This window comes from Saccoglossus kowalevskii, chromosome 1, assembly GCF_978046115.1.
Source record: "Saccoglossus kowalevskii chromosome 1, keSacKowa6.1, whole genome shotgun sequence".
Classification (NCBI taxonomy): Eukaryota; Metazoa; Hemichordata; class Enteropneusta; family Harrimaniidae; genus Saccoglossus; species Saccoglossus kowalevskii.
In genome coordinates, this window is record NC_140641.1 from 29,446,632 (window position 1) to 29,464,755 (window position 18,124).

Sequence of the window (18,124 nt, forward strand, 5' to 3'; positions counted from 1 at the left end):
ACAGAGGATAAAATCAAAATATATTAATGTCAACTGGCGAGAGCGCTTTTTGAAGTTTGTGTTTTGCTCAAACAAATTGAATAAAGGTTAAGTAGTCTTTTCTATTACATAAGCCCTTTCGGTGTGTACTTACATTATTATATAGGTCGCGAAGATATCGGAATTCCGCGTGCATTTCGTTTCGTTACTGTGTCATACGTTTTCTTCAGATGCACCATTTGGGCACAAGGTTCATTGAACTGAATTTACGTGATTAACTTTCACGTCATGTCATGTTGGGAAGATTAAAGCCGTATCGCCAACACTTCTGCTACTTGCTTTTTGTTAGCGTTAATTTGATGTGTTGCTGGCTGTCTGGCTCTTAGAGATGAATATACATTGCTATGCGTCTAATCCATGTACCGTGGAATAAACGCCAACGGGTTCATTATACAATAAACCATTTTCACTACGAGATCCCGTGTTATGCGTGAAATTGAACGTAAAAACAGAACAAATAAAGGTCATAACTTCCTAATGACGTCAAAACAAACAGGAAAGTATCTTTCGGTTTTTTTTCTCGCTTAATAATGTGCTATACACATGATGATCGGTTTAATGAAGTGAGGGTATCTCAGCGCTTTATTACCTATGAAAGGTCTACATTTCGACAATTAACTAAAAAAGTTAAAGTTTCAAATCAAACCATTCGATGTTTGCGGTACACGTTTGGTCTGTTCCTTTCAAACAATTATGCTGTGAATAAAAAATCACTGACTGACTGACTGACTGATTTCTACTATTGTAGAACAGTGTTTGGTAATGGTTTAGCCTGTATTATATTAAATTAACCAGGTATTATGATTGATTAACTTAGTAGAAAGTCCTTATACTAGTCGAAACCTTGATACATTACGTTATTTGTTACGAAGTTCGCTTGGAAGCAGTGGTAACATGAGTAAAATAGTCGTCCGTTAAATCTAGTATGGACAGGATCAGGAACAATCCAAGAAGCTGCTTTACATCTCAGACTGATCTCAATGGTAAATGCTATGGAGTATTGATTGTGTACTACAGTCCATATTCAATCATCGGACATAGACTCCAGCGTGCATTTCGATGATCTGATACCACCCTCATACTCAGAAACTGCGACCTGAATCATAACCGAATCTGCTACATAACTGTTTCATTTAACAACGCGCATATTTTACTTTATATCAAATCTTCAAACGCAATTTTGCCGACAATACAGCTGGAATACTACATTTTGTATTTACTGGAAGCTCCGGTTTAAGTATCGACTAATTGACAGTGGAGGGGCCATCTTTACATGACCAGAGATACTTCGAATACCAATTACTTGTAGTGACGACATACTCCCATCTGAAAAGCAATTGAGACTTTAAACAGGGTGATTCAATTTGCAAGGACATGAGAAATAATAAGAAGCAACACTGAGTCTGTGAAGTGGATCTCGTTGTTCTTGTCTGGGTATCATACAAATAAATCTGTTCATACTTATTATGAACTACGTTAACACCCTGCGCCGTAGAGTAGGTGTCAGGAAGGAAAGTGTTTTGTTTTGTTTTTTTCAGTTGGCGTTATCTGTGTCGGTAATGGCTAATCACATTATTTATTAATCACTCTAACCATGGAGGTAGAAAGAGAACATACCCTGCAACTAAATACTAAATTCTCACCACGCATCCGGTGCTTTCAAAAGCTCGGGCTGTTGGCAATTTTTTCCCGTCTTGCTAATCAGTTAATTCGGTCTCTTTATAAACGGTTGGACAGTGTCAATTTCACATAAATCAAAATAATTTATGTAGGTGTTCTCGTTTATTACACACCCCCGGCCGAATGTCTTTCTCACAAACTCAACAAACATCAACTGATTTAAGCCATAATCTGCCTTTTTAATGTTTGTATAAAAACAGAAACTTTAGAATGTTGAAATCATGAATAATTTGGCGAAAAAAACATATGGGCAAGTGGCACGTTGCGTGATATACATAAAACCCGGGGAAAATGCCTGGTCATTACATGCGTCAGTTAATGACGTCATTAAGTCACATTACAGAATAAAAACAAAATCACTTTCAAAGAGGAACAAAAAACAAAACATTTTTATGACAATTTTAAAATTAAAATAACAAAAACATGCACCTGCGTCGATTTTTCAGAAACTGTTTTCTGAGTCTTATCTATGCGTTTTTTTTCACGCAGGCATAGCAACGCAGGGCATGATCCATTTCAATGATTGCCCCTCCACTCTAAATGGTCGAACCCAAGCGTCGTGACTTGCCACGGAGAGCAGTTTCGTGGCAAGCAGACCACTTGTAACTCCTCACGAGATACCATAACAAGACAATTACATTTTAAGCTAACAATCGGCTGATGACGTGACTATTATATATTTTGTTTTACCTGAAGAAAAATAGTTGTTAGCCGTTTCCATGGCAACAGTTAGCTCTACATCACTTCGAAATGATGACAATTCTCGGCGTTCCTTGCTTGATATTGACTAGCAAGTATCGCTGACGCCAGTCTGCCTGTGTACGTATCTAACTGATGCTTCCTATGGTATGTGAGGTAAGACTAAATCCGTTCCACCTGTATATAAGTGTATGCACTATTACATGTTTTTATTTGTGATTTTGAATAGAATATTGTGAGGTTTATATATGTACATTCTGAACAAAGGAAATCGTTGCAGTTTGACAATTAGATAGTGATCGTTTTTATTTGTAATTAAATGAGCCAAAATATAGTAATGTCTCGACATAACACATACTGACTCAAAGAAAGTCATAGACAATATAATCGTTGTTTATAATAAATACGGCTAGTGATCATTACTCGAAATGTTAAAAGTCGCACTAATCATCGCCTGGAATTAATAAACACACGTCATTGGTTTTGACGACGGATTCAATATTGATAGATTATTACAACGACAGTACATTTTATAGGCTTCCAATTAATGTTTCAGTAAATCGCGCAAATAAAACAAAATGTTGCATGCTGATAACGTTGTATGTTGAACATTTTGAAATTCTGTGTAAGATGATTTGTTTTGAACGTAATGCAACGCGTTAAATTAATCCATGTACATATGGATATATATGGGGTATTAAAATTAGATTCCGCTATCCACACTCCACGTTCAGATTCTTTATTTTATGAGCGTTCGTGTAATGTAAAATAGATTGAATTCTTACCTATACTGATACAGAAATATAAGTCATATTAGACAAACGTAGTTATTGTTTCAGATATATTTTTGTAAGCACATTAATTATTCGCTGTTTTGGTTTTGTTGTTTTTTGTATTTTCGCCAATAAGTAAAATTCGCTAAATGAAATCCACATGAACATAATAACAATAACACATAACAATAGAACTTGTCGTTTTTTCTGCTAGGTCGGTGAACTTACATTTCACAAAGCATCAAAACAGTGAAATTAACTACCAGTGAAAATAAAGGGTTTTACAGTAATACGGTGCCGTATTTTTTTTACACCAGTCGCATAGTAAAATGCTATGGGCTATGGGTTTGATATCATTATTGATTTATTGTATAGATATTCATTTATATTTTGCATTCACACCCCCGCCTCCCCCTCGCCCATTTGTATGGGTAGTTTGAGATTATAGATCGTGAAAGGTCGTATTGTAGACAACAGTGTTAGTTATCGCAATGGCTCATCGGTACGTTGGCGTGTCGTTGAAACATGTGTGGTATGTCACGTTACTGTCCCAGCTACGTTGGAGACAACAACATAACATGATGATCAGTATAGTTATATGCAATTTGATTTGAAATGTCAGTGTAACTGTCTAAACAAAATGTGAAATACAGCGACAGTGAGCGGTGTACACGCTCTATCGAATTATAGGAACCTGCGCGGCTTGCCTAAAGAAAGAAAGCGATAGGGCTTCTCGCCTCAATAGAGTTATTGGAATCGCATGATGTATGACGATATTGATCATGAACCGGATCCGGTAGGTGGTGGGTATAATTCTTGATATCGCCATCCTATACTTGTTTTGTAGATGAGCGTTGTTGGTCGCTTGGATTGTGGGTTATATTAATCGAATGCCCGCTGTGTGGACTGAAATGAGAAATAAAAAAAAAATATTTCCTCGGTGTTCCGTTCATACGTGTGTTCATAACACATTGTAGAGATGAATCAATAAATAAAAATGACAATTATGTTGATTATTTTTAAATAATGTTTTGCTATTACTCCAAGAGAATTTTTTTTGCTTTCTATATTGTGCCATTCTGGCGTTCCTCGTATTACTTCTCGTCCTTGGTATCTACTCGTATCCATAGCAACCTTGCATATTTTAATTTTATAATGTGCATTCATTATAAATTATTACGATCAAGTAAAAACGGTGGTTTTAGTAGTGCACACTAATGTCTATCATTGCAACTGCACAAACGTTTTGATTATTAATACGTACCATTAATTCAAAATACATGCGCCTTGCGAAATTATTCATATAGCTTCTTTAATCCGCAACATTTATAATAATTTATTCAACAGCAGTATGAATTATTAGCAAGTCTGATTTCCGTCGGAAATTAACTGCTTCGACATTTTGAAATCTCTGACAAAACGTGATTTAGCTTCACGAAAATGGTAGGACAATAAAATAACAATTATAACCATGCGACGAGGAGTTCGAAATTGGCCATTATTCAGTACAATTACGACTATGACAGCGTGATTCGCATGGTGTCATGTAAATGACATGCGCGCAATTGAATTATACATGTCCCTTTGAAATTAAATAGTATTTCATGTGATATTCTAACACGTCATGGTGATTAAACTGGTGATTGTTGTGTGAGAACAAGCGATCGAATGCAATTAGCATCTGACACCATATTGTCCTCGTTTTTTCCTCTTACAGTTGATATGACTGGCGAAGACGTTGCATTTGACTTTGAAAAACCGACCCAGACGTGGAAACTCTTAATTGTCGATATGGATCTATAGTTCACAGTAAGGGTCCGATCTCGCGAAGCAGTATCAAATCCGCAATTGTGCAATGAAAGACAGCCATAATGGAGTTCACCAATTCAACTAGCTTCCCAATACTCACGACAGAGTTTAACTTGGAAGATATCAAAATTGAACGGCGAACAAATGTACGTGTCGCTCTGATAGTTTCCTATAGTGTAATCATCATATGTGGTTTGCTAACGAACTTGTTTGTCTGTTTTGTACTCATCTGCAAGTACAGTTCACTTGTCAAGAAGAATTACATTTTTCTTAATCTGGCGGTTGCAGACATGCTGCTTATTGTGTTATGTGCGCCGTTTACTCTTGTCTATGTGGTCCTCGATTCATGGGTGTTCGGTGACGCGATGTGCCACATTCTTCCGCTTCTACAATCTGTCTCGGTGTTCACGTCTACGTTCTCGCTAACATCGGTAGCAGTCGACCGCCACAATTTCGTGTTCAGACCCTTGGGAGAATTCACGAGCACTTTCAGATGTACAGTTTCCATATCAGTTATCTGGACAATGGCGATTCTGCTCTCCATTCCTATGGGGGTGAATAACACCACAATAACGGTCGAAATATCACAGATAGACCACGTGGTTAGCATTTGCTCGGAGAATTGGCCATACGAGTACAGTCGTACTGCTTACACTATTGCTATGTTTTTCATACAGTTCGTTATTCCCGTCATTATCATGTGTATTTTGTACGCGAGGATTTCGGTGAAGATAAGAAACCGAGTAACTCCGAACACATCTTCGGAATCCCTCCAAGTAGAACGTGTGTTAAAGGAAGAGAAACGTAACAGGAAGGTGAATTTCATACTTTTGTTAATTATAGTACTGTTTGCTGTGTGCTGGCTACCGATCAATATTTTCAATATTCTCTGCGATATATATTTCCACACAGTGAACAACAGATACTTCACCATATCGTATGCCGTTTGTCATATGACAGCAATGAGTTCGGCAAGTTTGAATCCGATACTCTACGGTTGGACGAATGAGTACACGCGAAATGAGGCGAAAGCTGTCTTCAGATGGTGCTGTTGCCGATGTCGTTGTCCTGCACCAGAAATGTCGAGTGTATCATCACCCGACAATCCTCGACAATCACCGGATCCAAACCATGTGTTTATTATACTCGCGGATATGCCACGGAATATGACTTAAATGTCTGTGTATTGCCTCAATTGAAGCGACGGAGAACTGTCGTGACTCTACAATGATGCTACTTCTTTTGTGTAAGTTATTGCACCCTGAAACACGACATCATTGTTTAAGTCGCGCCCTCTAGTGATGGGCGCTTCTGTGACGTCGAAATGACGTACATGTATTAGTGAAAGCAATTTGTTCAAATCGACAACTGTTTTGAGCAGTGTAGTCTTTTAGTAAATAGTAACATTCCTCCAAAAAATATAATTTTCACTGATGGATGACAGAATTAAAATGCTTTGAGTGGCTTTCGTGTCACCCGTTTACGTAATGGAATATCTTTGTCACTATATGCACTATTTATAGTGAAAGATAAAAAAGATTTTTAGATATCACGCTACCGATACTGTACGCATTACATTAATACGTGAACAACACGCCGAAGGACAAATGACATAGCAGTCTACTGTTGTCTTTCAAAATAGTATCGTCGTTACTATACTATTGTTGTTCTTCGCAGCTATTATGTATACAGAACTATTTTTCCTGTACATTGTAATATTACCTTACTTAATTACACAATTGTCTGAACGATACGTTGTCAGACAATTACATTAAGCGACGGGTAATGGGCGCAACATAACAAATGAAATGTACCCTTGGGAAATGAAATGTACATTGTGATCATGTTATAATGTGTTTTTTTTCTTCAAACATCTTTAATACCTCTCCGACATCTCATTCGACACACCGACGGATACTCGGGTTATGTAATAAAGACATACGTTAGCGCACATGTAGGGGTATGATTACATTAAGATTGGGAGAATGATTCCTTATCCCTAATAATAATTAAAAATAACTAATTATTGTGTCTACCACATTATGTTTGTGAATTTATAACACTGATCATGATAACTTGAATTTCAACTCCCAAAATATTGACAATAAACAATCTAAGCGAAATCAATGTTAGAGACATTCATTATATGAGGAATCGCAAAAATTGGCTTCAAATGCGACATTCCAATTTAAGGGGATTGTTGGGGTTAATTAAGTACATTTTATAATAGAGGAAGCAAATTTTAAATTAGTTGCTCTACTCGTAATATTGTATTTATCGTAGAAGTATTTGTCTTTACGTCCAGACTTAATAATGCGATATTGCTTTCATGAACACGATGAGTTGATCTCGCGTTTACCTGACTATTTGAATATAACACTATGCAGGATCGGTACACATTGGCAGAGACAACTTGCAGAGAAACAACAAAAAGCAAGTCACTACAGCAGGAACCTTACATAGTCATTACAAAGGATGTGCTGAAGTGATACAATGAAAACAGAGAAGTGATGCATAAAAACAAAAGGCACGTTTCATTCGGAAATAGTGACGGAGCAAATAAAGCTACCTACCCACGCCGTTCTATTCATATTTATTGTTTTACTTTCTCGAGTGTGGTAATATTTTTTTGCCATTTGAAGAGGGTGGTCGTCGTGCTGCGCATGTGCGACATTTGTGTTGATAAACATTGTTTTTCCCAAAATCCAATGCGCTCTTCTAATGGAAATCACAAGTATGAGGTTTGACCTGGGCACGACTTGAACTAATTACCGCCGTTGACTCCTTCGATACCTTCCAATCACCTGAAAAAATACCTAATTAAGGCTAGGTAACGTCTCAGTTTTTAATAGTTGATCTGTGCAACAGTCAAAGTAGCCATCTTTGTTGATATGAGACCCATATATCTCGCGCATGCGTGGCGCAACAACTATCAATTCACCAGAGGAAAACTTTAAAATGTTGTTTTGATTTGCGTTCAGTATAGTCCACTGAGAGAAGCCACATCTCCATCTTTAGTGATTAGGCTTGGTGTTGTCATACTCAAATTACTATCGGCAAATACATGGCACTGCGATAGTTCGTAAAACAGCACAGCGATTATGCAAGCATCTTGTGAGTGAATGAGTGAGTGAGTGAGTGAGTGAGTGAGTGAGTGAGTGAGTGAGTGAGTGAGTGAGTGAGTGAGTACGGTGGATCTTGTTTATGCTGTAAGACTCAGTAGAAGTTCACACATGACTTTGCACTCACATTTACTATTATATTATTTTATTCATTATCATTAACCGAACCCTTACAGCGTATTGGAATAAAATAATTTACACACATCTGAGAGACATACTTAACAGCTGTACAGATAAGTAAATACAGATGAATAATATTGGTAATATTTGTACACATATAATATTAATACAAATTGTGACATAATGCATGATACATGGCACATTTTGCCAGACTCACAGATATTTTGAAATTGTTGAGTAGGTTCATTTTTTTCTGTATTCGCCTTAAAAATATAATACTTTGGGAATAAATTGCTTCTAGCTACTTTGAATGCTAGATATATCATCAACCGGATCACTAACCATACACAGATGAGATTCATTAGTGTGTTGGTTATTTTGAAATATATTTTCAAATATTGGAGATCCATTGGTTACCGCACCAAACTCTTGTCAAATGTCAGGCTCTTTTTTAATAATTGCATAATTTGATCATAAACTAAACTAGTTTTGTAAATTTATATCATGAAATGCAACTGTGAGAAACGTACATGCTTTTAGCGTGGCCGAAGGCTGACTTATGGGAATCTTTGTAAAAATTGAAATAAATTTTGACAAATTGAATATCTTAACAAATATTGTTTGTGGTTCTATCTGTTCATTTCTAGTCTGTTAAATTAATCTGTGCCATGTGTGCATATCGAACTAATACATTGTTCTTATATGGCTACCATGAAATCATACAACGACCTGGCAGGATGCAGTAGTGACGTCACTAGTTACTAATGTTACTAATGGATCTTTCTAGAAATCTCCAATAATATGGATCAGTTTCATTGCTATGCGGGAATATACACCAGGACACTATTTTTGTGAGTTACCATTGTTTCGCATTGTTTACTATATGATGAAAATAATTTATTTGTCATGTATATTTTTTGTATGTTGTTATTCCTTAATATTTCACATGAAAAATAACCATTTCAACCATTGAATTTCCAAAGATAAATACATTTTCCTTGGGAATTTCCTATATATTCTGCATGGTCAATTCGTAGTGCATCGCAGGATAATATTATTTGTTTAAATATATCAATTAGTTGCACCTTGTAGCTATTTACATAATATTGTGCAGTTATATTATGTATGTGGTTACTGGTAGTATATTATACATTTAGTCAAAGCCGTTAAACAAAGAATGTTTCAGTCATCGCTGTCGTCGAAGAAAAATGACTCATTTCCTTCACGTTAATATTGTATATATTCTATAGTGAATGGCCAGGGGATGAGACAAATGTATAGCAATATTAGTATTTGAAGGATTTTAATTCGTGACATAATAACCCTTTAGAATTGCACATAATAATTCAATTGTATACACACACCATGGCATCGTGACGAACACATACACAAAATTCCAATATACTTTCCATATAAACTGAGATCAACACATTACAACAGCTGCTACACTAATGTGACAATACATTTTAAAACAATCTTTATAGCCATCATCACCGGATGAATAATCTTCCATGGAGACAATTCCTGACCGTGTATTTAGGAAATTCTAAACTTACTAGCAGAATAAAATCATCATGGCAAAATAAGGAATGAGTTGTAGAGTGTGGGTAAGGTTTCAATTTCTGAAATATTACCTTCTATCAAGCTTTTTCATATTGTATAGCTGCCAGACTATGGAGATTTACATACGTGTTCAGTGTCGGGATTCCTCCTTGTGGGGTTTGTTCACTAGACACTATTATGTCAGTAATACAATTGGATCACTGTAATTATTCTGTTCACTGATCCATTTCGCATATTACTGTCTGGGATTACACACGTGTTTTAACTCTCTGATGACCTGTAGGTCATTGAGTACAATGTGACCGATATGCCACATTGTTTGTTTTGCTACAAGAATCGTTTTTCAATCAAGGGAAATTATTTGCTGCGTAACAATACACCACCCATGCATATACTTTATTAAATAAATACAATGTACATTATTTGAGGCTATTTGCGATAGTATAAATGAACCCAACACAATCCTCACAATTTTACTCGCTTGGACTGTATTACTTCTTGAAATAATCCGGAGAACTGAATCTCGAACCAACAACCAATATGGTGATACACTCTGTGACTGTTCAGCTTTTTAATTAATTGTGCGTTTATTGCCTATCATTTTATATTCTGTGATCCGGGGGCATGCAAGTGTCTTACTTCTCTCTATGAATAATATATTAGTGTTCCTGCTGATAAAGCTGCCAATAATAAATGTTTTCTTGTAAGAGATATTATTAGGAATGTTAAAAAAATAACTTGTTTTCTCTGACGCATCTGGTAATTCTGCTCACAAACACCACATTCAGCAAGGATGACATTCTGACCATTCATTCGTGAAAATACTATGGCATCTCAGCTTATATTGGATACATAAGTTGCATAAACACCACATAAAACCAGATTTATAGCGGATTCATCTAAGTGCTAAACTAAAAAAGCTTTCAAGACTTTAACATTGTTCTACTATCAAGGATTGACATGGATATTGCAATTTTTGGAAATCTTGAATATCTGATTATGGAGTTTGGTGGACGTATTTGTTTCCAATAGGACCTAATTGTGCTCTGCTGATCGATGTACACATATGAGACCAGGTATATTGACAATGTACTTTCCATTAACATATATATATTCACCTGAACTTGAAATCAAATAAATTACAAAATCAAATTCTTCTGTTTCACATGTTGATGTTTACCTTGTCTTGGATTCTAATTCTACCCGATTGTATGACAAAGGAGATGACTTTTAATTTACCATCATTATTTTTCACAATCTTTGTAGTAATATGCCACTTTCTCTTACACATGGTATAAACATTTTGTCGATTGTTGACATGATAGAGCTTGCATTGCAAATAAGTGATGAGAAACGTCATTCCAATCTGTTAAATCAGAAACCAGTGTTTCTGAAACATATATCCTGAACTGGTGACAAGATACAGCAGATCTGGGCAGATGATCTTTGATTTTTTATGTAGAAGATCCTCTTAATCCTGGGACGAGTGGATCATATCAATTTTTTTTAATCAATGTTTCATACAATATTGTTAACTGTGAAGGGGGACTCGTTACTGTCCAACTACGTGAACCCCAATGGACCCCCAACATTAGACACTCATTATAAACTCAGAAACGCTACTTAAGAACAGGATACTGTAATATATGTAGAAACAATGAAATCTTCAGCTGAAGCTGCCAAACCTGCTAATGCTGCTGGTAGGGCAGCATATTACATGATCGCCATTGGTGGTAACACTTTGGGCTGCTGTGTGAAGTACAGCATGTTACATAGTCACCATTTGTAGAAAGTTACACAACTGCTGTTGGTGGTAACACTAAGTCCTGGTAGAACAGCATGTTGGCTGCTATCAGAAACAAAATTGTTACAATGTGATATATTGGAAGTACAATGATATGTCGATAACGGTATGTTTCAAGGGGTAAACGAGGGCATGAAACAGGCGAAATACCTCCACAACGTATCGTACCATGAGATAGTGTATTACAGTAATGATACAGTGGGAAACAATGAATATGTGTATATATACTGTGTATAATTTGAAATATTCTTAAATTCATTACACAATATGTTAAATATGTCATGGCTGTGAGCGTTAACAGGCACATAATCTTTTTAGAGCAGCGTGATGATATTAGAACGTGTAATTTATAACAGGACTTTTCATTAAAATGTTTCACTAAACATAAAGTACTATCCAGAAACCAATATGGGTTTTGTCCAAATCACTCAACCTACATGGCCTTGGTAAATCTTGGTTTAACCATATTGACATCAAAACATAGAAAAGAATATACCACTGGATTCAACTAATAGGAAACAGTGTGTTCAATTTGATGGAAAATGTTCTCCATTCATTGAAATTAATTACACAAAATAGAAGCGTTTCAAAAACGTGATATTCGAGCAATCTGTTGAGTGAATGAAAGACCTCATATCAAACCGTTGTTTAAAAATCCTAACACTTCAGAGTTGAAAACAATTTGCAGTCAAACCATTCTATCAGTTTCTTTACTAAAAATAAATATAATCACGTTTTTGGAAGCAGAACGTCACTGCTTGAAAAATCAACTACACATGAAGGTATCATACTATGGAATAATCTATAATTGTATATGATTGTGTTTTATACACTTAACCAAATGCCCACATTTTCTCTTTGATTAATAACATGTATTGCCAGTGTGAATTAACAATGTCGTACTCAATCCTTATTTTATTGATTTTCTTATTTTATTATCATTCCAATACGAGTTGTGAAATGAATAAATAATAACAATTTGTCCCTGTGGAAATTTGTAATTGGGTATGTTGCTCTGATAATGGTTATAACAATTATCCAATGGATGGATGACAAATTGTCATCAATTTATGCTGGGAGATGCAAGGAATGACTTACGATAACATGTTGAATAATTTAGGACTTGATTTAACACAATGTGGGTGTCTTACAGACGAGCGCAATAGAATCTGTTTGTTTGCATCTTTTATATCAAATTTGTACTTTTCTGAGAACATATCTTGCCGCTTTTACTCGTATTCTTCGTTGTCAATTAGTTCATTTAAAATCTGGACGCGAGGATTGACTTGAAGAGCATACAAAGAGCTGAGTCTTTTCGTGTGTGAATATTTACTTTGTGCAATCCCTAGTGGAGAAATTCTGAACAGAGGAAATGGAGAGCGTACTGAAACCATCAATTAAATAACTGTTATTGTGTTAGCAGGTTACAGACCGTTTCAAGGTCTGTCAATCTGTTTTCACATTTGAAGGAATCCTTAAACAATACCACTTAGGAAACCTTATTTCGTGTTGTTGCCTATCCTACAAGTCAACGTAATGGGAGTTGTATGGTTGTCCTTGCATACATGTCATACATGTTAAATTTTTATATTTGCAATTTAATTTCCTGTTTCTTTGTTCAGTCAGAGTCTCATGTTATTGGATCAAAAGCGAAATCAAAATTATTTTCGATATTTTTAAGGGTTTGATTCATAGTTAAAATAGTGTTCAACACCAAGTCTTCCTTTTCCGATCATACTTTTTGAGAATTCAAAGCTTGTCCAAAATTTGCTGAAGTCTCATAGCTGGTTTGCAAATTTAATCTACTTGTTTCAGTAGAAATGAAGGTGATCAATGCATTATTTGGCGGCCACCATATTGCAGGTTTGAATCAAATCTCTCGAGGTTTCTCTATTGACTTGAAAAAAGCTTCCATCCTGTCGCGCATCCTTGTCTGACACGAGTTTTTAGTGATAACAGTGGCGGCGCACCGGGGAGTGGCCCTCGGGGAAAAAAGTTGAAATAGGAAAATAATTTAGCTGCATGCAATCAAAACATTTTCAGCCTAATGTATTTGTTTTGATTAGTATATATCAAGATAGTCTTTTTTTATTTGGTCGTCTGTATTGTGACTCTAAATTCTGTGTATAAATAACATACAAATACATCTTACAAACAAAAGACAAAAAGATACAATACAATTGCAATACAACATATAAGGAAACTCGTGGGAAAATAATATACGGATCTCGAAGCAAATGGCTAAGATCTTATGGTAGATGTTCTCAAAAAAGTACATCCTGCTGCATATGCGGCACACTTCATCACTGGATGTGATACGATCAACTAATTGCTGCTAAGAATGTCTGGCTTATTATTTCAGTGCCATGCCAACACATCTTTACCCACGGTATTGACATATACATCCCGGGGGGTTGTGCACACATTTATTGATTGAATCTGATAAATTGCATGGCGTGAATTTAATTTAATTTTATATATTGTTTTTGAAACTGTCACTATTTCGTTATGTTTCATATCCACGAAAACAATCGCTTGGTTAACATATACCTATATATATTTTGCATTGCTGTAACTTTCTCCAAAAATGAATATATTTTTGGCGAAAGGTATTTGAAAATAATGCGAAATGTATACATGCCCTGCAATGCAATGATGTCATTCATGCATATCAGTTTATACACACAATAAAAACACATTTCCATATTTTTACGAGACAAGGTATGGAGCTAAATTTCACGTAATGGTTTTATGTAACAGATGTATCACATTTCACATTCACATTCTGTCTATAAGTACATTTACTTAACATTATTGTAGGGTGGGTTAAAACATGCAACACAAAATACCATTCCACAAGTGCAAAGCAAGTGTGTTATTATTTGCCATGATAACAGTTAAAAATAGTTCATAATAGCAATGTAGACTCGAAAATCCATTTTATACTTTGCAAATTCCTTTTAAGTCATTATATTCAGGATTCACTTGAACAATTCCTAATCACTTTCATAGTTTAAAAGGTTCTTGTATGAAGTTCACTTATCATAAATTGTTCAAATATTATAAATGAACCTGTTACTGTGAAATCATCATTGAACATGTTCATTAACATAAAGGCATGTTATGAAGCTGCGTCAATGGTCCGTTATATTGACTTTTTGTGAGGATAACAAATCATATCGATTCTATGTAAATAAACCATGCTTTTCTTGACACGATATCATTGAAATAAAAATATTGCTATACGTGGTATTGGTTAGCATGCCAAAGTCGCACGTATTATGTACCGACACAACAGAATTCCATATCATAAGACATGAATGTCATAGTCCCCGTCATTTAATTATAAAATATCATGTTAACTCATCATAAAGTGATTTTCTTTAATCTAGTATTGTGCTGATAACTAAAAACTTCCATTGACCCATGTCCAAAATCTCATACATGTATACATGCTCAAGGAACTGCATTCATAAATCTGAGTAAACCTTGATTTACCTTTAATAACAACTTGACTAGATTGTTAATTCAGGTCTTTGTATATTACCAGAACCTAGGCTTGTTTCAGTATCACCACTATAATGTTGAGTTGTGTACTTTTCTGTATTTACCGAAACTATAAACAAGAGGTTTATTTTGTATGGGTTTTGCGCATGCGCAAGGACCCGGAATGAAGTTGGGTTCACGTGATACGTTCAGGGCTCATACCCCTAACTCAATTTCCATAGACGACAATGTTAACATATGACGAGATTGCGACATGAAAATGACGAAGAAAGTTGAAAATATGGCTCAAAAATGGGAAATCAACATGCCAGTAATCAACCATATAAAAAAAACTAACATGTTGGCCAGCTCAAACTCTTGCAAATCTCAGGTAAACAAGACACACCTACTGTATTTGGATTGCACCAAGAGAAATCACTGGAAAAACACCAAGATTAGAACATCCAAATACACACAGAATAAACCCACAGGTACACAGCCGCTAAGTAGTAAACAAAAGACCACATGTTGGTCTCACCTCTGATCCAGGTGATTACGCCCTCAAACAGGGAGCACCTGAGAAAAAAATATTTAAAAATTTCATTGGTTCTTGCACAGGGAGCCCGGGAACTATAATCAACTGTAATACGCAGTCTCTATGAGCGGGGGGCGGGGGTATCGGCTGGTATCTAGTGTAAGAAATAGAAGTCTATTTCTTACACTAGATACCAGCCGATACCCCCCCCCCCCCCGCTCATAGAGACTGCGTATTACAGTTGATTATAGTTCCTGGGCTCCCTGTGGTTCTTGCTAGGCATTTAAATTGCTACGAGCAGCCATTGGTTGATTAGTGGCATGAGACCTAAAAGTGAGATTTTACAGATCAACGATATCTTTCTTAAACAAGTACAGTAAGCAACGTGTCATACCTTCGTCCGCATTTAGATTTGTAACATTTATTTCTAAAGCCCTTGCTCGTGCTTGGCTCACGGGCGCTTGCAACAGGATTTATGGTTAAGGGAGATAGGCTTGGGTAGGGTTATATACTAGTATAGAATATACTAGTATATAACCCTAAACAAGCCTATCTCCCTTAACCATAAATCCTGTTGCAAGCGCCCGTGGCTTGGCTAGTCAACGACAATGTAACTGCCAAGGCTTGTTTTTCTTGTCAAGATTAGTCACTAGCCGCCACACTGCAACTTCATTTTTCCAACTTTCATAAACGGTATCTGGCCCCATTGCCGGTGGATCCTTGTAATTATTACTTTGTGCCATCGTTAATGCTCTGCTACCATTTGATACTTAACAGATTATCTGTGAGAACAAGCTTTATTCTTTGATCACTCGTAGAAAATCCCACTTTTCCCAATTTCCTTCCGGGGTCCTTGCGCATGCGCAAAGCCCATACAAAATAAACCTCTTGTTTAAAGTCTATGCATGGGTGGTGTATTGTTACGCAGAAAATACATTTCCTTGATTGAAAAACGATTCTCCCTGAGAAGTTCATTTTTATGTTGTAGCAAAACAAACAATGTGGCCACATTGTATTCGTTGATTTACAGGTCATCAGAGAGTTAAAAACACGTGTGTAATCCCAAGCAGTAATATGCGAAATGGAACAGTGAACAGAATAATTACAGTGATCCAATTGTATTACTGACATAATAATGTCTAGTGAACAAACCCTAAAGGAGGAATCCCGACACTGAATACGTATGTAAATCTTCATAGTCTGGCAGCTATACAATATGAAAAAGCTTGATAGAAGGTAATATTTCAGGAATTGAAACCTTACCTACACTCTACAATTACTCATTTCTTATTTTGTAGAGACTTACAGTCTGTTACGCACACGAGTTGTAACGTAATGGACTCAGGCGCATTATTGTTAAGTTCTGCAAACAAAGTTGCAATAAACATGCCCGCATCAATACCGTCCGTCATAGCCAAAGTTTTTCCAACCAATGTACTGCGAACCACACAACGTATTTTTCTGGAATTCCAACAAAATTTACCAGTTTCTCCATTGAGAAATATTAGGTATCCACCCTGACTCCCTCCATCTGGAAGGTTGCCTTATGAGGCATCACTGAATGTGACCAATGATAAGTCTCCATCTCCCAAAACTTTAGTGGAACTCCATAACATTTAAGTCTTTGAATAACTTTGTTAGCTTCCAGTATATGCTTGACTTTCACATTACTAACACTAGCTACTAAATTACATGCATCGTACAAAATATCGGGACGACTTTGATGAGCTATCCATAAAATTTGACCAATTTAGGACGTAATGATTCCTTTTCCAAATTAGTCAACAATGATTCCTTTTGCATGGATCTACTGTTATTTATCTGAATATGAGACAGGTTTTTAGCATACTCATTTTGATGAAGATATATTTGATCATCTTCACTCAGCAAGTCAATTCCAACCTATTGAAACACGCAACTATCTATCCATAGTTGTTGATAGAGGTAATTTATGATGAAAATCAGGAAAAAGACCCACTTAGGATTCTCAGATTTTGAAAAAAAAAATCACTGCATATTCAACAGATTATTGTTCATCAACCTGCCAAATTTCATTGATATCTGCTGCAGAATTTCTGAGAAAATGCTGGAAATGTAAGAACGGACGGAAAGCACAAATAAGAAACTATAGTCCCCTTTTCAGTCTGCGCCTGATCGGAGACTAAATATTACAGATAATGGTCACAGATTTCTACACAGTGTGAGCGTCAGTCTATTCTGACGCTCACTGGTCTGTCTTTAGTCACTCGCAATTCTACTGCGCAATATTCTCCATTTCTTGACCCCAACATTATTAAAGCCCAATACACAGCAGTCGTCAAAACTTCTATTTACCTTATATGGTAAATTAGTGTAATTTTAGTGTGCTATGCACTATTCTATTGAGTTCTGGTATATTATGAAACATTAAATAATGTGCAAAAATACGTACTATGTCTAACCCCTTGCGAGTAATAAATAAATAAATAAATAAATAAATAAATAAATAAATAAA

General features: G+C 35.9%; 1 protein-coding gene across 1 annotated transcript; it reads left to right on the top strand.

Moving 5' to 3' along the window:
* The first annotated feature begins 5,062 nt into the window (after nucleotides 1-5,062).
* LOC102808304 (prolactin-releasing peptide receptor-like) lies at nucleotides 5,063-6,175 on the top strand. The gene has a single exon (XM_006817192.1). It carries the CDS (start codon nucleotides 5,063-5,065, stop codon nucleotides 6,173-6,175), a length of 1,113 nt encoding a protein of 370 aa, XP_006817255.1.
* Nucleotides 6,176-18,124: the final 11,949 nt, after the last annotated feature.